We start from the raw sequence: 23,193 nt of genomic DNA, 5'->3' as shown, positions 1-23,193 counted from the left end.
TTTTTTAAATAGTATGACATTGGATATTCTTATCCCTAACACACACAAGTTTAAACACTTGGACCTCAGCTGCATACACTTTATGGTAAACCTAAAGCCATGAAAAGAGAAAGGCACAGGGAAGGAAAAAGGCTTCTGGGTTAGATTCACAATAGACCTTGTGGATTTCCGTAAAGAATTTATGAAGCAGCAACTTTTTGCTGATGAGAATAGAAAACCACATTGGAACTAGGAACACACACACACTCTGTAGATGCCAATTGACAAGAAGATATCTGAAGCGGTAGTCTGGATTGAAGTAAAATATCAGTTTATCCGAGCCGGCAGAAGAGGACTATGTATACACTACAGTATTCCATAGAGAACCAAAAGCAATCGGAATAGAGCGCACTGTGACTATTACAATGTAAGACAGACTGTGCAGATTTTCACTGCTGTCTGTAACAAAAGTGACTTAGTAATAGATTAATACTCTCTGCTGATTTTTCCCAGACTTCAGCCCAAGTAAAATAGTAATGAAAACTAGAGAGTTTTAAGAACAAACTAGATTCAAAAAGGGCCTTAGATGCCTAAATCCAATATTTAGATGTCACTGGCATTCACAGAACCCTCGCTCAGGTGCTGCTGTCTAATCAGTGGAACAGCTTCAGCAGGAGAGGTTGAGAGAGACCTATATCAGAATATCCCATAGCCCAGTGGGTAGGGCACTCTTGTGAGAGGTGGGAGACTCTTTTTCAAATCCTTTCTCCCCATCAAGTAGAGGAGGGAATTGAACCCAGCTTTCCCACATGCCAGCTGAGTGCGCTAACCACTGGGCTGACAGTTGTAAGGTAAGTATTTACTACCTCCTCCACTATTTCTTGCTAGAAATACCTAACTCCAGAAACTTGTGATCTCTGTTACTAATAAAAGTGCATTTGTAGGCACTTACATAGCCCTCAGCACTATAGTAGACCAAACAGTAACTATCTTATATGATCAGTATTGATTTTTTTAAAGAGACAAGGATGTTGCCAGACTCATCTCTAACATGGAGGCTCAACTGACAAAGCTTTTATGATGCCTGAACTTGATTCATATATCCTTTGCTTTATTAGGGCTTTCAAACATGGAAGCTGCTCACCCTTCAATTGTAAACTCCTTGAAGCTGCACTTGTCTTTTCCTGTTCTGGTTGTGGGTGCTCTAAACACTTTACATATTTAAAGTTGATTATATATTATGAAATAATTCTGTACTAGCATAATAATTGTGTATGATCATATACAATCTTATTTTTAAGGTACTTGTATTTGGGCAGTGAAGCAGAAAATGAGCTGGCAAATAATGAATGTTCAGCAGGAAATATCACAAGATGAAAAAATAATGTATAAGATAATTCTGTGGACATAGAAACTGACCCTATAAAAATAATCTAGTGGTGTCTATTGGCCTATCCTCTCTGATAGTCATTTCAGCAAACCATCACATGTTGGTGAAGTTGGGATTCACCTCACCGTTGCACTCCTGGGACTCATCTATACTCTTGCAAGAACTATGTTTAAATGTAATTCTAGCTAGTAGGGTGGGAATGTTTGTTTTCCATAGACAAGGGATGAACCATGTTATGACCTGTGTTTTAAGAATCACTACAGACTGGGTCCTTGCTAGAGTTTTTCTGTAGGTGTCTCAATGCTTTTTTTGCTGGCTATTCATTTAGAATGTAAGCTCCTCCATGCAACGAGTCTGTCTTCTTGTGGGTCTTGTGTAATACAAAGCAATAATAAAAAGCCATCCAGCTCCTCACAGCAATAGCCAGTTTCCTGAGGCCCAAACACACCAAGCAACCATGAGTAGATAAACTAACTCTCTATCAAGGAACTTATTTCACTAAACCACTTTCAAAAGTGTTGGGCTTGAACCAATCTTGCTTGCAGTGTTTGCATATTCTTTTGTGTGTTTTTTTTCCTGAAGAATAGTTTGCAGATTTTCTAGTATATTCACACACTCAAATAATACAAATATGAAAATAGATATTAGTAATCAAACTGGTAGGTATTTGATCTGGTAGAGTCCCTGGCTCAGGAAGTCAGAAACAAACACAGCAGGTTATTATAATACAGTCCATGGTCTTGCAAAGATTTACTCATGTGCCTAATTTTAGTATTTGAAAAGTCCTAATAACTTCAGGGGCTACTCATGTATATAAAATTAAGCACAGGTATTTGTAGGATTGGGGCCAGAGATATTTCCTCTCAAGGAAATTTTGCCCAAGACGTCCAGTAAATTCAATTACCTGGAACATTTCTATGCTCTCTCATGGATAACTGAACTTACAGGGTAACTTGGGCAAAATTTTCTTCAGAAGAGTTGCACAGATATTCACAAATACTTTAAATAGTAAGGAATAGAGAGAAGTTAGAATGGTAAATCCATGTTTACAAACAAACAGCGTGTCATTAGCCATGAGGCTTGGAGAGATGATGATTACTAGAAAGAAGATTTCTTGCTTCTCTTTGGCCATTGCAAAGACTTGTCAAAGTGGCATATCTCATTTCCCCCTTGCTTCTGCCATTAAACTGTCACCATTACCTGTTTCGTTTTTTTCTGTTTCATAAACCAGTAGTGAGAGGGCATTATCAAACAGCTGTGTCTTCAGAAATGAGCACCTAAAAGTCAGAATAGGAATTACGCTACAAAAAATTCTGACATCAAACTAAAGTCAGCTATACTTCATTTTTTGTTTGGACATTATGGAACTTGTGAACTCCATGTATGTTGCAGCACATGAATATTAAAATATTTTATTTATATGTATACATCTAATTACATGTATATTTGCTCTTCCATAACATCTAATTTTATGGCTAACACTCTTGGTAGGATCTTCAATCACTTTAACAGAAGTCTTGGAAAGCTATATTTTAAAAGATAATTTCATGCAGACAATTTAAACAAGAGATCATTTAAATTCATGTTGGATATCAGAACTGTATGCGGCTAAATCCATTTGTAAATTTCATACTACTTAGAACATATTAGGGCTTTTCATCCATAGATCTCAGAGCACTGTATGATGGTGAGTATATATCAATATCCCCAGTCTACAGATGGGGGACTTGAAGTAGAGAGATTAATGAACTGATTTCCAGAGATGCTGACACTGCATGGCACCATCAGCAGCACTGTGTTGTACAGTCAAGGCACTATGCTAGGGAAGTACTGGCTTAGAGAAAAAGGCCCCAGCTACTGATATATCACCAGGACTCCTGCAGCAGCTGTGTATTGATCATCTCCCATCTAAATACAGAGAACTGACAGGATGCTCAAGATGACAAGTTTGGCTGCAGTTTATCAGCATTTTTTTTAACATTATTAGTTTATATATAATATTAACTATTATTTTAAATTCTCTTACCTTGCTGTTGCCTGGTGATACTGTAACAACTTTAAACTGACCTTGTTGGGTGGGGCAAACTGGGTCATGTAGTATTAACTTTGCTGCATCCTTTGGGCTCTGAGTTCTTCTACTAAGACAGTGTAAAAATGCATATATAAAGCAAAAATCAATAACCATGAGCATATAAGAACATGAGCAGTACTTTTAATGTGATTAGTTATGGTGATGATTGCTAATAGTTTGAGATAAGAGCTAATAATAAATGGAAGAGCATTGAAGAACTGCTCTTTCTGCAGCCACCAAGCATTTAATTATTAATAATCCTTTGTGCTTCTGCAGATGATCTCAAAAGTATTTTGCAAATGTTAATTAGTTTAAAAGGACTCTAAATCACAGCTTGCCAACTCCACTTTCCCACATATACAAAGAAACAAAACACTTTCACCTTGATCATCAGATAGCTCCACTGGGCATCTCCATTCATAGAATCATAGTCATATATGGCTGGAAGGGAGCCCAAAAAGTCCTCAAGTCCAGACTCCTGTGTTTCAGCAGGACCAGGTAGACTTTGACCATCTGTGACAAGTGTCTGGCTAACCTGTTTTTAATAACTTCCAATGACAGGGATTCCATAACCTCACTTGGGAGCCAATTCCAGATCTTAACTACCCTTATAGTTAGAAAATTTTTCCTAATATATAACCTAAATCTCTCTTACTGCAGATTAAGCCCATTACTCCTTGTCTTAACTTCAGTAGACATAGACAAGAGTTGATCACCATCCTCTTTATAACATATTTGAAGTCTTATCAAGTCCCCACTCAGTCTTTTTTTCTCAAGACTAAACATGTCCAGTTTTTTAACCTTTCCTCATAGGTCAAGCTTTCTAAAGCTTTTATAATTTTTGTTGCTCTCCTCTGGACTCTCTCCAATTTGTCCCCATCTTTCCTAAAGTGTGATGCCTAGAATTGGACAGAGTACTATAGCTGAGGCCTCACTGGTACCAAGTAGAATAGAACAATTATCTCCTATGTCTTACATATGACACTCCACCTAATACACCCCAAATATTAGCTTTTTTCACAACTGCATAACATCGTTGACTCATATTCAATTTGTGATCCACCATAACCCCCAGGCCCTTTTCAGCAGTACTACTGCCTAGCCACTTATTCCCCACTTTGTAGTAGTGCATTGATTTTTTTTTTTTCCTAAATGAATTACTTTGCACTTGTCTTTATTGAATTTAATCTTTTTGCATTCAGACCAATTCTCCAATTTGTCAAGGTAATTCTGAATTCTAATCCTGTCCTCCAAAGTGATATAATCGCTCCCAGTGTGGTGTCATCTGCAAATTTTATAAGCACACTCTCCATTCCATTTTCCAAGTCATTAATGAAAATATTGAATAGTGCCAGACTCAGGACTGACCCCTCCAGTACCACACTAGATACACCCTCCCACGCTGTTTGTTTGTAAACATGGATTTACCATTCTAACTTCTCTCTATTCCCTACTCGTTGAGTGTGGTCTTTCAACCAGTTGTGCACCCCACCTTATAGTAATTTCACCTAGATCCCATTCCCCTAGTTTACTTATGAGAATGTCATGTAGGACTGTGTCAGAAGCTTTACTAAAGATGCATCACACCTATTGCTTCCCGCCACTAGGCCAGTAATCCCCCCTCATTTCAGGATTCAGTTCAGAATTTGCACTCCCTGATTTTAAATCCCCTTCCCCCTTGATTTGTTCCCATTGAAGCCAAAGGGAGTTTTGCCATTGACTTCAACAGAATCAACAACAAGCATCTATTATCCATCACCTATTCCTCCTGAACTATATATATCCTTTTGTCTGTGTGGAGGCTAGGAACCAGGTTGAATTTTTACAGATTTGCTAAAAATAAACAAATGTAAGCAGCATGTATTTTATTTGCAAGACATCCCTAATGTAAGTCATGTTAATATGTAGCAGCAAATACAAAGGGAACTTACAGAACAGCTGTAATAAGCACCTTCAGGGCCCCAGTCCTGTGACTGCTTACCTGAGTGACTTCTACTATGAGTAGTTGTGCTTTGTTTAGTGGGACTATTCACATAAATTTATGTGTTTAAGCATTTGTGAGATTGGATCCTAAATCAATGGGAGTTGCGTATGAGGCCTGAATACATGATACTGCTTTTTTTTCCAAGGATGGAGTTATGAAGCTCATGAAGTCATGGAGCTAGATCTGAATATCCTCAAGGATTGGTGGGGAGAGTATTAAGATCAGGGATTTGGTTCAGCTCCATTGCTACTGTTAACCTTTCAGAATTACATTTGATTACTGTATCATATTCACAACCTTGATGTGCTCTTCTTACAGTTATTTAGGTACACCCATCTGGTGTACTTAAATATAATATAAGGAGTTACCATTATTTTCGCTTGACTTCTTGCCCCATTTTGAGTGCACTACCTACCAGAAATATGTACAATAGATAGAAGCTATTTCACCTTCACACTCGAAGTCGGAAGGTGCCTATTAAGTTATCTAGTCCCTCCTTGGCCAAGGCAGGATTATTCCTTACAGTGAATTGAAAGGGAGACGAAAGGATGAAGAAGATGTCTCTACTTCTGGAGTTAATTCCCCAGCCCTACACCTCTTCTCCTGTTAGCCCAGACTTACTGCAGTGGCTTTGGTTCAAAACTACTTCTGAACAGAAAATGTTTTGCTTTTGGAATGCACTAGACTACAGGTACTTTCAACCACATTTCCCTTTGGAACCTAGCAGGACTCTACCTTGCCTACAATATATTTCCTAGTGCCTTGGCAAGTTCACTTTTAAATGAGCCCAGCAAGAGGCTGGATGCTTTAAAAGTAGTTATTGATACTCTGCTTTTTTATTTGTTTAATATTAAAAATGTCACTGCTGGAGACACCGAAAATCTAACCTGTGCCATTATAAAACTCCGTGCTTCTGAATACTAGTTCTCCACGCCCAAGACTCCACTTTTTCCATAGGTGGAAAAGATTCAGTCCTTCAAGTGAAGAAATATTAACCACCCCCATCCCAACTCCCAGGCTCTGACTAAAAGCAGCGACTTGCTACCTCTTTCAAAAGTGAAGTAAAAAGTTCTCCAAGGAGTCCCTCTGCTATGCAAGATCCATGAAGCTCTCCGCTCCCTTCGCGTTAAGATCTGCACTTAGGAGCTATGTAGGGATGGGGGCCGGGATGCCCGGCTGGTCTCTTAGCTGGGCTGGGAATCCGGGATGGGAACAGTATTAGTGGGAAGGAGGGGAAATGTGGTGAGAGTGACCGAGGACGGTTCGATTGAAATGGTAGGAGTCTGGTGAAAGTAGTCAGCCTCGTCTATGGGGCAGGTGAGCCGCTGGATGGGGTACCGGGGGGGTCCCTACATTTCTCTCTCCTGGGGCTGGGGTCTCTGGGAGTTGGCGTGGCAGGGGAAGGGCGGGGTCCCTCTCTCCAGTCGGGGGCAGACGGTGGAGCTCCTGCTCCTCCCCTCCCCTCCCGCTCCCTCCTCCCTCCACATCCTCCTCCATCCCGGCTCTGCTGACGTGTCGGCCCCGCTCCCCTTCCTCCCCCCGCCGCCCGCCAGCCCTGCTAACATGGCTGCAGCGCGGCCGCGCTTCTCCCTCCTGCTCCTCGCCCTTGTCGCCCTGCTCCTGCCCGCCCAGCGGCTCTTCTGCCGGGCCGGTGGCGGCGGGCAGCTGGGCCGGCGCTTCGCCGAGCTCAAGCGCTGCGCCGACCCGGAGTGCAGCAGTAAGTGGGTGCGGGTGGCCGGGGTCCCCGAGACTCTGCTCGGCGGCGGCCGGGACCTGTTGGCATCTTCAGGGGCCCCTCTCAGGACGGGGCCTGGTTTGGGGGCCGGTTGGGGTCACTCAGCCCCCTGCGGCGGGAAGGGGGGATGCTGGGGTTGCCCTCTCTTGTCGAGGGGGGGGAGGGATGCTTGGGGCCCTTCCCTCGGGCCACTGCTTCCTAAAATTGCTTGGAAACTTGTTGCTTTATTATCAACCATAGTTTGTTTGCAACTCCGCCGCCTGCCTTCCCTCCCTGGTGCCGTGTAAAGGGAGAGGGACAAGGGGGATCTGGCTAGGGAGGGGGAACGTCTCATGTTTTCTGGCTAAGCTTCTGCCTCTTCTTCTGGGAAGAATTCAAGAAGTGTGTTTAAAAACGCCTCCGGTGTTTGGAGGCCCAGTGTCAAAACGGAGCTCGGTGCTGGTAGAAAGCTCCCTGGGTTCGGGTTATGCTACCCTTTCTGGTGGCTTGTCGGTCTAAGGGTGGCTAAGTCCCCCGCCCAGATTCCTGGTGTATTAGCACAGTTTGCCTTTTAGATTTTTAGTAGGCATCAAATGTTTGAATTCCCCCTCCTGGTAAACAAAACCGTGTCTTCCAGCCAGAGAGAAGCCATTCTTTTTCTTAATATTCTTTTGATAGAAAGAGCAAAGAAAATGGATTTACTGAACAGACAACACTTGAACTCCTCTTTGTGTGTTTGCTTTTTCTTTCCCTACATCAAGTAAACCCAGAGCTACTTGTTTTCTTGGAAATACACAAATATGCAAGCATTTCCTGCCTCCCTGGGGGAGTTACTGTATTTCTTTTGTCTGACAGGGAATGCTATGCTCCAGAGTTCACTTGGAAAAGGTATCTGATACTTGGAATATTGACATTCTAGCAGAAATAATTGTCCATCATCTTTGCCACAGATTTGCAAGAATAAGCATTCTAAAATATTTAGAAAATTGGTTGTTGTGGCATAAGATGCAAGTGTCTGATTTTTTTACTTTTATACAAAAAAAATCATACAATTTTAAATAATTGTATCACAGAAAAGTCTTCGCCTTGCAGCACAGACTTCCTAAAGACTTGCCTTGATGAACTGGGATTTTATAAGTTGATAACCTTGATCAGTTTGTTCAGCCTTCCCCGGTTCCCTTCCTCCTGCAAAAGCCCTCTTCAAAAACCAAACCGAACCAAACAAACCTCCACCCTCTACAGGTATAATTCTACACTGAATAACAAGAAAGCAGATTAATCATGAAGCACATGGCATCTTTGGGTCCATCTAATTTAAAATTAATAATAATACCTAGTTCTTATTGGGCTTTTAACATTTTCAAAAGTTCTTTACAACAGCTGTAAATATTAATATCATATCGTAAAATGAGCTTAATGTTACCATATAAGTTTTTTATCTCTTACACCAGTCATATATTCTTATCCCTTGATCGTAAATATATTAGCCATGTTCTGCATACAACAAGGCCTTCTTTCCTGCTAATTAAAACAGATACAGGGAACTGTGCTTTATTTTAAATGCTATATTTTGTTTTTGTTTTCTTTGTGCAGAGTTGATGTGTCGAGGAAAAGCAATGCAGGATTTTAAAGGTCCAGACTGTCGCTTTTTAAATTTGAAAGAAGGAGAAGCAGTGTTTGTGTATTACAAATTAATAGGAAAATCAACTGAGCTTTGGGCTGGAAGTGTAAGTATTGTAAAAGTACTTATTTTATTTTGGTTTTATTGGCCATTTTAGCACTGTACATTTCAGTAATCTTTCATTTTCCTCTTTTGAAAAATCTGAAAACATTTCAATTTTTTACATAGAAGATATGATGTAACTGATGTCATTTTCTTGAGACAAGATTTTAACACACATTTTTATTTTTAAGGGATGATACTGAGTCATATTTGGACCATACATTAGGTTTTGCAAGAATGAACTTTTCATATATTAAATAAAGTCAGAAATATTTTTCCATTTAAAAAAAAATTCCTCTGCACTGTTTGCAGCCCAAACATTGTGCAAGGATATGAGAACCTGAAAGTGACTAAAAACTAAGGTCCTAGTCCTGCAACGACTTAAGCATCTGCTTAACTTTGCCCAGTGAGTGTAGTCTGCTTGGCTTCAGTGACACTACACACAATGCATAAACTTAAGTGCATAAACTTAAATCTTCGCAGGATTGTGGCCTATGGCTTTTCATATGCTCATCATCCTAGTATTCAATTGACTTATCTATTGTTATTGTCCAAGTTGAGTGAAAAGTTAAAAAAAAAAAAAAAAGGCATAAAGAGTGAAAAGTAAATTGGACTTGGAAAATTCTTTAGTCTTAATAATAAGGACATGTTTGTAACTTAGGGTCTTCTGTGGATCTACTCACTATAGTAAATTTTTTTAGAATCAAACTATGACAGACTTTTAGACAAGGCTGTGTTCTTGTGGTGTCACTTTAGTAGGAAAAGAAGACTCCTACAGCAAACCCTCTCAGAACCTGATCCTGAAATCATTATATGGTAAACTCTTGTTGACTTCAGTGGGAAGAAGTTTTGCTTACATGAGGTCTGCAGAATGGGGGCACTCATAGGGAAGGGGAAAGAAGATTATTAAAACATACAAAAAGTCTAACCTTGCAAGGTACTGAGCAGTGCCAGATTCCACTAATATCTCTGGCAGTTGATGATGTTCAGCACTTTGCAAGTCATGCACTTAAATTCTTTATTCCTGTCTTTGCCCTACTCTTCTTCATGTCTTTACTGTTTCGCTCCCAAAGATGAATGCTGCTGTTGACAACTATGTCCTTATGCCTCAGTGAGCTGGAATGGTTCTTCACAAAGCCATGCCTGCTGTTATTGTGTGACTAGTGGATTCATGCATTGGCAAAAGGTGTGGCTTGGGGTGGGGACAGGCAGCCTCATAGTAATAGTTAGATCCAATTAAAATAGCATAGAAGAAAGTGGAAAGCTGTAACATAGTGAAAGCAGAATTTATAATTATATCATGCTGGTAATTCCCTTCTGACATGTACTGTACCATAAATAACCTTGATAATTAGATGGCACCAGTTTCCAGGGCTGCCAGCTCTCCACGAACACAAAATGCTAACTCATGGGGCCAATTCTACAGCTGCTACTCACAAGCTAGTAAGGACTGCAGGATGGTCCACAGATTTAACAGACAAAAAATGGCAGAATCAATATTTTAACCATATTTATTAACAGAACTAGTGCCAGTAGCTTAAAGGCCCATTGTCAAACTAATGGTAATATAGTTAAAAAAACAAATCAAAAGTCCTTATTGATGTTAAAAATAACACCTTACATTATTTGACTTGAAAGAATTTTTAAAATCCAGTTTATTTTTTACTATTTAGGCGGCTTTCTGCATGTCTCTCCAACAGTGAAAACAGACTAATCAGTTAATTTTTGTGTTTTTAGTTGCTAGTCAATTTCACTTCCAGCTTCTCCTGATAACACAATGCTTCAATAACTAGGTTGCAAGCTCTTCAGAGCTTATTTATATGTATTTAAAAAAAAATTCAATCAATGTATGTAAATAGAACCTTTTCTGTTCATATTACGGCTTTGTAAAAGTGCCTTCAAAAAACAAACAAATACATTTTGGGATAAATTTGAGTTGAGTATCCCTTTACATAAGGATAAGGGGGAGTTATGAAACCAAGCAATAACTGCAGGGATACTATATTTATTTATCATACAAGGAGCTGCACTGATTAAATTTCAACTTGCATAAACAGTTTATAGTCTCAGATGTATTACTACAAATTTCCACCATAAATTTGAGTTTTATTGACTATTCTATGTGGGGAATTTGGTTTGTTTGAGGAATTTATGGATATTTCTCACCCACTTACAGTTATTCTGTCCTTACTTTGGGCCACCAAATGAAACTGTATTTAAGGGTCTGAATTACTAAAGAACTGGGCTTGTTCCAAAATAAAATTATACATATAGGCCCCATCCTGCAAGTGACTGTGCCCATGTGGAGTCATTTGTAAGATCAGGGTCATAATAAGTACAGGTGACTTGAAAGGCCATGATCAAGGGTTAATGTAGGTTGGAAAATCTATAGCAGTTGTTAACTCATCCCTCTACTCAGGCTGTTGTTGCTGGTTGCAAACTTCTGTGTATGAACATAATTTAATGTCTATTAGCAAGAATAGAATCTTCGTCTTGAGTCCATTATTGCATACCCTCTATACACAGATTTCTCAGTGAAGTCAAGGGGAATTCTGCATGCAGAGGATTTGTTTGTACAATGGAAGATGTTCACATCCAATAAAATGTCATGTGTAGTTCCCAGTAGAGTTTATTCAAATCACACCAAGTCAGATGCTAAAGTAGTGGGGATATTTTTAAAACTGTGTTTAAAGAATAGTTCTATGTTTATGCATGAAACTTAATTCAGAGAAGATATTATTTCCAGGTTTTCCTCAAAGCACATGTCAGACTTCAGTTTTCTAACCCTATGCATTCCTGCCGCTGAATGACATCCTCCTCTACTCTTCCACCCTTAAAAAGTCCATATCACCAAAATAAAAAAAACCCACTCACACATTTATAATGCTCACATTTTTATCAGGATCTCTAACATCCTAGACATCTGAGTGGCTTCAAACATCTGTCACTTTTTAAAATAACAATTTTTCAGTGTTAGACTTCCTATTTCTACCCCACAAAAATATATATTATTCTGATGGAACATTCAGCTCTATACCAGATAAATGTTTCCTTCTCTTTCCTTGTCTCACATCCAAAAAGAGGACTTGGCTTGTGGCCACTGTTCTCTGGAATCATGGTTGTGGGTGGAGTCACTTAAAAAAAAATAGGAGAGAGAATTAATTTCTGGAAGATCCATGGAGTTCAGGAATTGCCCTTAACATTTTTTTCTAAACTTTCTGAAGGAGTCCAGCAGTCAGTAAGGATTGCCATAAAGGCTAAACAAAAAGGCTAACCCTTTTGCCAAGAGGCAAACTAACCCTCTTTTTGCACCAACTCTCCTGCATTATTGGACCCCTGTAACTGAGAATATTCCTGATGATGTTTGTACTTGTGTGGATTTTTTTTTTAAACAATAGCTGAACCTTATAATTCAGATATAGCAGGAGCATATTTCATCTTTCTGGCTTTTGTCATTGTGATATTCAGTAGGTGGTGTGAAGTGGTTGCTTTCTGTGGTATCAAGCTGTTAGTATCATTTTGTGAATCAGCTACTGGAGACTGGGAAACACTACAAGTACCTTTACCTCAGACACATACAAACTTCAGAGACTGTACCACCTTTGTCAGTTCTTTAACTCTAGATACAAGTGTGTTTAAACCCATGTCTCATTTGCAGATCAGTTCAGATGCCAATTAACTGGGAGCATCTCCGAGAGGCTGCAGGATGCATTTTATTTCTCTTTTTTCTGCCATGACATTCTATTTTCCTTTCAAGCCTCAATCACTACTGAATAGAATAAAACATAGTTTTCTTTGCATTCATTGCAATATATAGGAGTAAGATTTTATGTCCTGGGCCGTGTTAAGTTACAAACTGGGTCATGGCAAAGGATTTGCATGCTTGGCAGCTTGGATTATAATAAAGTAGTTTGAAATTGTGATGCCTAATTATATCAGTCATTAAGATTAGTCCACAAGGAAGCTACTTTGAGGCTTTGGCTTTTGAACTTGAAAGGGTCTTTGAAAAATGGAATAGTAGCTGGTGAAGAAAAATATATCTACCTAGAATAATACTATGAGGCCTAAAGGGAAAGGGATTTAGAACTGGCCTTTGTAGACTAATTGCATACTCCCTGTTACGTATCTGGCTCCTATCTCAACTACACTACACAGGATTTTTAAAAATATGGTAGCAATTACTTCTCTTAGTAGTGTATACAAAAAATTTTATATCAGTTGTGTAAACATAACTGTTATGTAACTAGTTTCCAAGGCTATTTAATTTAGGATTTGAATGGAAAACATTTAACAAGGGAAAATCCATATACCTTCAGTATTTTATTCATTTGTGTGTGAATACTATATCTATGTATTCTAACTGGACCGGATTCTAATATCATTTGCACTCTTGTAAGTTCAGAGAACTTCACTGAACTGTTTGAAGCTACTCTGGATTTATGCCAGTATAATTGACATCAGAATCTGTCCCATCTAATTATTTTGATAGTGTGAACTATGTTCTTTTTTATTTTGATTCTTAACTGAATGATCTTCACACATACTCTCCAAGAAAATTGGCAATTGCCTTCTTGCTCCTACAAATAAAAACAAAGATATCCAGGAAATAAGCAGTGCTTTGTCCTCGATCATACTTTGGTTTTCTAGGGACTCTGTACTCTTAATAGGGTGTCTGCTGGTTTCTCATTGCTTTGGCTATCTAATCTTTGAAGCAATACTGTGTTATTCATATTGGCTCCCTGACAGCAGCTATCAGATCTCCCGAGTGAGTGCATTATTGTGTGGATCTTTAACTAGTGAGTGATAAGAGAGCTTTTTGCCTACTACTGTTTGCATTTGATCAGCACATCACCTTACTCTTAACTGACCACCTGCAGCTATTGCTCACATGGAAAGGATAGCTCCTGAAGAACAAGTGTGTTTGCAAACAGAATCACATTTTATGCACTGATGCTAAGGTAGATAATTATAGCTGTGATAAAAGGCTACAGTTCAGCAATTTACAATAATTCAGGTGCTATTTTCTGTTTTCTGAAAGCTGGCTTTAAAAAAGTCTTTTTTCCTCAAAATGTGAAGTAAAAAGTATGAAGTTATGAGGGAGGTTGGTTGTCTGCTTTAAAAATGTGACATTTTTGCAGGCATGTAGGCCTTATTATGAAAAGATACTTTTTGCTAATCGTGTATGAGAAAGTTGTCGGAGCATAGTCACTTCATAGTCAGTGAGAGTGTGGTATGAGCTAGGACTCCTGGATTGCATTCTAAACTCTCCCGATAACATGCTATGGGGCTCTGTGCCTCTGTTGACCCTGTCTTTAAAAGGAGAGTAGAAATATTTCCCTACTTCATAAAGGTGTTGTGAAGCTTAATTAATGTTTAGAATCTCAAATTAAACCATTGAAAGTGTAATGTATTACTATTTTGTTTCTTCAATTTATTGTGGTAACAACCTGCATGTCTATAAATATTTGGGTTTGATAGATATCTAACTTGATGTATTCTTAACTACTAATTGTAAATTTTTAAGTAACTTTTTTCCTAATGTGACTTTAGAAGCTTCTTTACATTGAGACTTTTTCCTTTTTTTTTTTTTTTTTTTCTTCTGGCAGGTTGGACGTGAATTTGGATATTTTCCAAAGGATTTACTTGAAATAAATCATGTTTATAACAATGATGAGCTAGAACTAACAACAGATGTAAGTTTTGATTGTGACTTTTTTTTACTGGGTTTATTGCACGTAGGGCTCAGTCCTGAACTGTGATTGAAGTCCGTGAGAGAGATAACTGGGACTTCGATACTCTAGAAAGAAAAAACCTTAATTACTTTTCAGTCAGTGAATTAATATTGCGTGTATATATTTCTATATCCACCATAATTTGAGCACTGGACTTTTTTTTAAATGAAGCATTACTGTTCACTACTTCTTAGGATTTAGCCCATTATTTGGAATCCTAAGGTCCTTACTTGTTTTTTTTTTTTTTACTCAGGCCTCATTCAGTGTGTTGACTCAGTTGAGTCAATGGAAGTTTTGATTACTGAATTCAAAATTTAGCCCCCAGTTAATGGAAAGATGCCACATATATAGTGATAAAGAAAATTGTTTGAACTTTTTACAGCAGTATAACAAAAAAAAACCTCACTTTCACACTGCTTTTTTTCCTCTGTTCCAGGAAACTGATTTTGTTTGTTTTGATGGAGGAAGAGATGATTTTGATAACTATAATGTGGATGAGCTTTTAAAATCTTCAGAAGAAACTGTGGTGAACAGGGATGAAGCTGAACAGAACACTACAGGGACAGAAGTTTTTGAAGAAACCAAAAAGGAGGAGGAGACAGAAGGGACTGATACTGTAAAGCCCCTTGATGTTTCTGAGACTGATGTTCCTGAGCCAGGTCCAGAAGAAAATAAGGAAATCCTCACCAAAACAAAAGAAAAAGGCAGTTTTCTTTCTGAAAAGGTTGAGGATGTACAGGGACCCCTCAAATCAGAGAGGGATGACCTCAGCATAAATAGCCATGAAAAAAAGTCTCAGGGAGACCAAATTGCACATCAGCACTCAAAAGGAATGCTACAAGAAAAATTAAAAGTGCTAGAAAATGAAAATGCCGAGAATTCTAATATTCCTCAGGGTAAAGCCAAAGAATCAGATATGGAGAGTGAAGAGGTAGATGCATTTACACTTTTAAACAGAGACCTGTCTATGGACCTGAAAACCAAATTTGGCTCAACTGCAGATGCCTTTGTATCTGATGATGAGATGACTAGCCTTGTGACATCACTGGAGGATGATTTTCATGAAGATTTGAATACTGACTCTCATGATGCAGAGTTGCTGGAAGATCTTAAGGAACAGTTTGAAGAAATTCCTTTGCTGTCCTTTACAGAAGAAGAAACTAAATCTCCAGAGAACTCAGAAGCCGAAAAGCATTCAGCTGATAAATATGCTAACCTTGAGTCAGAAAAGAGTAAACCTGATGAAACCATTGAGGATGCTGCAGAGTTAATTACCCAAAGAGATAATGAAAAAAAAGATGATTCAGGTTTATTGACAACTGAAGGGGATGCCATCTTTTCCACTGTCAGGGGGGGTGAAAGAACAAATGATGGTACTGATGTGAACAAGTCTGATTCGTCAGAAGAAAAGGAGGAAGAGGACGAGGTGATACCAATTAATAAGAAGGAAAAAACAGCAGCAACAGCTCAGCTTGAAGATCTAACTGAAGAAGAGCTTCCCAAAAAGGAAAAGCATGCTGTAGATGGCCAAGACATAAAGAAAAAAACAAACAAAACTAAACAGTATGAAGAAGAGTTCATGGATGATGAGACAGAATCATTTACTGAAGAGCTACACAGCACATCTGTGCATGATCCTAATTCTATTCCTAGCTATGGAGATGGGCTAGAGTCTAAACCATCCATTGAAAAAAATCAAGAAGTTTTAAAACCACACCTCAGTGACATCAAAGATGATGCAGAAGGAATTAGTCTTCATAAAATATTGAAAAATAAAGAAAAGACAGAGGAAGAGATTTTGGAGGACAGCTTAGAAAATGATACAAAACACAAAACATTATGGAAGCAAATAAAGGGGAAAAAAGCAGCTGGGGACCAGCAATCTGTAAATGTTCTATCAAAATCACTGAAAGAGCTAAAACGTGCATCCCAAAGTGACCTGGGGGATATTGACCTCCTAGAAGGCAAAAGAGAGCACAAAACATCTGCTACAGAGAAACAAGATATTCAGCAAGATGGAGAGAATTATGAACAAACAAAGGAGCCTGAGAATGAGAATCAAACAAATGTTGCTATTAAGGAAGAAACTGAAATACTAAGGGGAAGCTTGAAAGAAATGCCTACAAAGGAAGAAGACCTGAGCAATCAGCATAGGAGTAAAGCAGCTGTTGAGCAATCTAAGCAACAAGAAAACAAGACCAGGTATTTGGAGGAAGATGCAGAACAAGAGGATTCCAGAAATGCAGGCAAGAAGACACTAGAAAAAAGTATTGATGAAATAGCAACCACAGAGACTATACAAGATGTCGACACAGACAGGTTGACCCAACAAGACACTGCTCACAGTGAGGATGAAAATATAGACAAAGCTCTGGGAACAGATGAAGTTGGAGAAAAAACAGTAAAACCAGAACTTCAGTCTGAAGAGTTGGAAGCTGAAGAAGATGATGACCTAAGTCAAGCAGAGGAAGAACTATTAGAAGATGACAATGCTGCAAGTGCAAAATTGTCAAAAGAGAGGCTTGTAAATGGTCAGGATAATAAATTAGACAGAGAAAGTACAAACCAAGAATTGGAAAGACCAGAAGAAGCTATTTCAGGAACTGCTAATTCTGTTTATGAAATCGATGAAACGGGAAAGGAAGCAAAGACAATTTTTAAGCACAGCAGAAAGAACAGTGTGCAAGATTTGAGTGAGACCAAGAATGAAGAGGAGGATATACAATTAAATGGAGCAAAACTGAATGAAATGGAAGAAGATGAGGAATCTTCTGAAATGGAAGAAACATTACTAACACCTGAAATGGAAGATGAGGATGAAAGGACAAATGACAAGTCTCTTGAAACAGTGGAGAGCAAAAATGACTTTAATCAAACAGAAGATTCTCTCCTAGAGGATATTTTGCAGAAAGATCTAAAAGATATTCAGAACTTAACAGAGCAGACAAATAATTACCACCAGCATGCTAAAGACTCTGTTTCTTCGGTAACCACAAATGAAGCTGTGGAACCAGAATACACAGAGGCTGTGAAGCAACTCACTATAATAAAAGAATTTCTTGGTGAAAAGCATGTAGCACGTTTACAAAAGTATCTTGGTCCCCAGCATATTGTCAGGGTAGAAGCCATGTTTCACAACATGAAGTTGAAGCTGGAGCTAGCTCAAAAGAGTAATCATGATCAGGAGGATATTGAAGAAGCTTTGGACCGGATCCTTACATTTTCAGAATCTAGTATAATAGACACTGTGGAAAACATTTTAGATTCCAGGCAAGGAGAAAATAAAGACGAGATGATGAAAGAAATAGATCTGTGGGATGAAGAAGCTGCACTAATGGATGATATTCAGGAATTAATATATTCTTTAAGGCATAAATACTCATCTGTTAGTGAGAGTGTACCACTTGTGTCCATTCCAGAACATAAAAAGGATTATAGCATACATGGTACAGGTAGGATCTTAAAATATGTGTGTGACAATTGCTTAGGGGGAGTTGAGGGTTTTTTTGCCTGCCTATGGAAAACCAACTTCTAAAACAAAGATACCTCAAGCTAATAAACAAACGTATAACCTTACTCCAAGTAGAGTTTTTATAGCATAATCAGGAGGGGGGAAGATACCTGACCTCCATTTGAGACTTCACTATTGCTAATCAATTTAATTGTGGAAGGTGCTCAGATGTGGTGATGGTTGGCTATGTGTGTATATATGTATGTATCATATATATAGGGAGGTGGGGGCAGCGAGGAGGGTGGAATCATTATTGATCCTCAACTCTCTGCTTCATTCTGATAAGCAGGCCTATATATGAGAATGAAGTGAGTGGATGTGGCAGGAAAGATGCAGTCACACATTTAAAAAAAATGACAGACGTGCAGTGAATTTTTAGAAATATGTAGTAAGTGCTGAGCTTCCACAGCAGCTGCCTCTAACTAGCACACCATTATCTGATATGTGCAGTGACTTTATATTAAAGTTGAGCATTGAAAAATGAGCTAGATCAGAATCCTATCACTACAGTATCATCTATGCTCAAAACACAGCTGAGCATGCCAACCTTGGCAAGGAAGAAGAGCCATAGGCTCCATGAAGTCCATCACGGAGTTGCTGATGCCTACCTGATTAACATAGATAGCAATCAGATCATTGTGATGGGGAAAAAGGTGAAGGGCAGTACAAAACCCTAATATAGATAGGTCCTTTTTTAACTGAAGCAAATAGTTAGACATTTATTTTCTGATATGTTCTTGTTACTGAGATATAGTAAAACTAAATTCTTCCATCTGGTTTGTGTTTTTACCTTGCATAATTTTCACGCAAATATTTAATTGTATGTCACTGAAATTTGCCTAAAAATATGCTGGAACAAAAAAATAGCCATCTGGAAGGATATATTTAGTAGAAGATATCAGTAAGGCTTTGTCAATCACAACCTTCCAGTATCTTTTGCAGAATATAGTTGCTAGAGAGGAAGACAAGCCAATTCAATGCCACATCCATGTTTTTCTCTCTACTATAGATACATCAAAAGAAACTGAATATGTCAGTCGTCTTGTGGGAAGCCCAAATTCAGTGGAAGAAATTGGTCAGACGTTCCCACAAGTTGAAGATGATGAGAGGCCAGTACAGCATACTGAAGAGGAGGAAGAGAAAGAGGAGGAAGCTCTTAAACTGAGGGAACCTGAGCCAGATACGAATATTTTGAAAGAGGTGGGGCTCTTGGATAAAAAGGAAACCAGGGAAATCCTTGATACTGAGAAGTTGGATACGTCCTTTGGGCCAATTCAAAGTAACAGGGAAGATTTTGCTGCAGGTAATTTTCTTGATTTTTTTTTTTTAAAAGAGTATATAGAGGAGGTGACATTAATATGTTATGCCTGGCAAATCCTACCTAAATCTTTCAATAAGTCTGATTAGCAGATGAATTATGCAGTTTTGAAGTTAATGGAAAGAGCCTTTTACCAGTGGTGTACCGAGGGTCTCCAGTGCCCAGGGGCCAAGCCTACATTTGCCCCACCCAGCCTCATGCCTCCCTGCAGAGGGCAGGAGGGGTCCTGGCGTTGCCCCCCAACTGCATCTGGGAGGGCGGGTCTGTACCTGCGGGGGAGCATGAGGAGCTGGGGTGGCAAATGTAGGCTTGGCTCCGACTCCTCCCTGCACTTACCTACTGTGCAGCGCCCGCCTCTCCTGGCACCGGCTCAGATGGTGTGGCCTCACCCCCGCAGTCTGGAGGGGGTCGCCGGGTTGGCCCTTCACAACAGGTGGAGGGCAGGGATGCAGGAGGCTGAGAGACGGCTGCTCCTGCTTCCGCTCCTGTGCCCCCCTCCCGTGTGTCGTGAAGGACCTGCCCATCCCCCCCCGCCCCCGTCTCCTCCCAACTGGGGGGTGAGGCCGCCCCATCTGAGCCAGTGCCGGGCTGCGGGGCTGGAGCGCTGGGTAAGTGCACTCTGAGCTGGCCTTTATGGAGGGTGGAGGGCGCAGGAGGCTCTGCGTCCCTCAGAGCCTCCTGTGTCCCCCGCATCCTGCGCATGGTGAAGGGCTGGCCTGGCGCCCCCTTGCAGGCCGATGCCCAGGTCCTGCGCCCCCCCCCTCCCCACGCCCACCCTCGGTACTCCTCTGTCTTTTGCTGTATTTGTGCACTACCTAAATAGCACAAATGCAGTTTCTAGTACTCAGACTGTTTTGCCAAACCCGATGGACAGTTTAACTTTCTATCTTAGGTACTTATATAGCTCCCATTATCATAGTACTTGCGTACCTCACAGTTTTTAAATGTATTTATCCTCACAACAGCCAGGCGAAGGTCTCCCTAGTCCCAGAGTAGCTCCTAAGCACTAGACTAGACCGTCCTTTTTTCTCACTTTACTATTACACATGATTGAGAGAAAGTGATGAACATTAATCTCCAGTTACCCAATATAAAACTTCTGTGATATCTCAACACATTGTATAAGAATTTAAAATATTCACAAGCTAACAAAAAAGGGGCATGAGAACAATATGGCTCAGAGGGTTGGTAACTTTGTTTTAAAAATTTTTTTTATACAGTGCTGTAAAAACCTATCCAGTGCTTCATAAAATAAGATTTTCACTTTTATACACATATCATATTCCCTCTCCCCCTTATCTCTTTTCTAAGATGAACAGTCCCAGTCTTTAAATATCTCTTCATTTGAAAGCTGTTCCATACTTCTAAGCGGTTCGTTGCCCTTCTCTGTACCTGTTCCAATTATAATATCTTTTTTGAGAAGGGTCAATCAAAAGTGCACGCAGTATTTAAGATGTGGATGTACCATGGATTTATATAGTGGCATTATGATATTTTCTGTCTTATTATCTAGACCCCCTTCCTAATGATTTCTAGCATTGTTAGCTTTTTTGACTGCCGTTGCACATTGAGCAGATGTTTTCAGAGAACTGTCCACGATGACTCCAAGATCTTTCTTGAGTGGTAACAACTAATTTAGACCCCCTCATTTTGTATGTATAGTTAGAATTATATTTTCCAGAGGCCATTACTTTGTACTTATCAATACTGAATGCATCTGCCATATTGTTGTCCAGTCACCCAGTTTTGTGAGATCTCTTTGTAACTCTTCTCATTCAGCTTTGGTCTTCACTATGTTGAGAAATTTGTATCATCTGCAAATTTTGCTACCTCATTGTTCACTTCCTTTTCCAGATCATTTATGATTATGTTGAATAGCACAGTCCTGGTACAGATTCTTGGGGGACCCCACTATTTACCTCTCTCCATTGTGAAAATTTACATTTTATTCTTATCCTTAGTTTCCTATCTATTAACTAATCACTGATCTGTGACAGAACCTTTCCTTTTATCCCATGGCTGCTTACTTTGCTTAGGGCCAAATGATATATACAATGTAATAAGAGTAAAAGCAAAAAATCAGGTTGGGTGTTTTAGTTAAAGTTCAGCCAGAGGTATGTAGAAGAGAAAAATGTAAAAATATTAAATGCTCATGCTGTAGGGCATAAACCAAACTCTAAATAAAGGGGGTTAGGAAAACTGTGCTCATGGCCTGCTGATTCCACAATTGTTTGCTATAGGGTTTCTTGCACCTTTCTCTGAAGTCTTTGGCACTGGTCTAGATGGACCAGACTACCAGTCTGGTAATTCCTATATTTCTACCAGATGGGTCAGAATTGTAAAGTTTGGATCCAGAATGGAACATCCCAAAACTAAGGGGGATTCAGGTCAGACTCATCTAAATTTAGTATATTAACATTGCCTTCTAAAAACACTTAAATACCTCAGAATCCAGCTTTTTCACCTACAGAAGTATCACCATTTACTGAAAGAATTTAGCACAGATTCCTCAACTCTCTTCCATGTAAAATTAAATAAAAAATCATTTACTTGCTTGAAAGCAAAGTAGGCTTAGACGTTAGTTTCCTGCTACTGTATATTCTAACAGGGCTGCCAGCAAGGCCTGCCTGAGATGACCTACTGTTGGACAGGCAAGAGATGAGCCACTAGGGAGGATGTGGAATCTATGGATTTTGTAGCTCTGCCAATCAGCTTCTGCAGAGCTTAATTTCTATCATCCTCTCTTTCCAATTTGATTTTGTTAAGACAACCACTCTCAAAAAATCAGTCTGAGTTTTTGGCTGAAATGAAGCTGGTTTATGAGAGTACATTTGCATGATAGGTCAGTTTTAGATCGGGGTGGCCAAACCTCACTTTCCAGTGACATTAGTAGGAATTCCTGGTAATGATGGAATAGGAATGTGCATGTGTATCTCTTGCCACAGTAGTAATTACATGAAGCATTGTTAGCTCAGAAGTCTATGAGCCAAGTACGTATGAGGTCCAGTCTGTGGTCTCACAACCATGTGAACACTAATTTTAGAAAATTTCCATATTGTAGACAGTGCCTAGGAATAAATAATGTGTACTGTGGGCAGTATTGGGGTTTACTTAAAACATTTCTGAAATTAATATTTTCCTTCTTTTACCTAAGATCTAGTTACTACTGCGGATGACACTGTGAAGACTGAAAGTCCTCACTTAGAAGCAGATCCTGCGGCATCGCAAATGCTTGGAACTCTGAATGATGTGATTGTTTTAGCTAAAAAAAACATGCGACCATTCACAGATACTGTAAGTACAATAGATGCTGTGTACTTTTTAAAATGATTTAATTTTACATTGCTTTTTTTAAATTGCAAAGTCACAGTTGGCCTGCTGAAAGATCTCCAAAACAATTTTGTGAAACATTGTATGATATCTTTAAAATGAAAAATGGGTTTGTTTAAAAAGAAAGCTGTTTAAAGAGGGATGCGGGAGAGGAGAAACTGTAGTGTCTTAAAAAAAACCAAACAGATACCTGCAACATTAAGATGACCCCATCCAAACGGAAAAGTATCTATAAAGGGGTTGTATTGTAGGAGTACATGACATTTGATTCACTGTGGGATTTCTAAGGGCTTGTATAAAGACAGATGTTGCACCGCTGTAGCTTGAATGGGTTTAGTTATGCAAAGCACTTTTTGCGTGTGGGCTCACATGGCATGAGAACTGGCTAATTACAGGCACAAGCTAAACTTGGCATGGGTCAACGCGCCCGTTGTACTGGGT

At 39.3% G+C, this 23,193-nt stretch overlaps 1 protein-coding gene across 1 annotated transcript; it reads left to right on the top strand.

The window, feature by feature from the left end:
• The first annotated feature begins 6,987 nt into the window (after window positions 1–6,987).
• On the top strand, window positions 6,988–23,125 carry LOC137164224 (transport and Golgi organization protein 1 homolog). The gene is made up of 6 exons (XM_067564911.1): window positions 6,988–7,141; window positions 8,732–8,865; window positions 14,468–14,554; window positions 15,030–18,045; window positions 19,114–19,407; window positions 22,577–23,125. Exons 1-6 carry the CDS (start codon window positions 6,988–6,990, stop codon window positions 22,750–22,752), a joined length of 3,861 nt encoding a protein of 1,286 aa, XP_067421012.1. The 3' UTR covers window positions 22,753–23,125.
• Window positions 23,126–23,193: the final 68 nt, after the last annotated feature.

Source organism: Emydura macquarii, unplaced genomic scaffold, assembly GCF_026122565.2.
Source record: "Emydura macquarii macquarii isolate MOO-44397 ecotype Brisbane River unplaced genomic scaffold, CSIRO-AGI_Emac_v2 contig_2676, whole genome shotgun sequence".
NCBI classification, from domain to species: domain Eukaryota; kingdom Metazoa; phylum Chordata; order Testudines; family Chelidae; genus Emydura; species Emydura macquarii.
The sequence above is the reverse complement of the archived record's forward strand: the minus strand, read 5'-3'. Positions and strand labels throughout refer to the sequence as shown.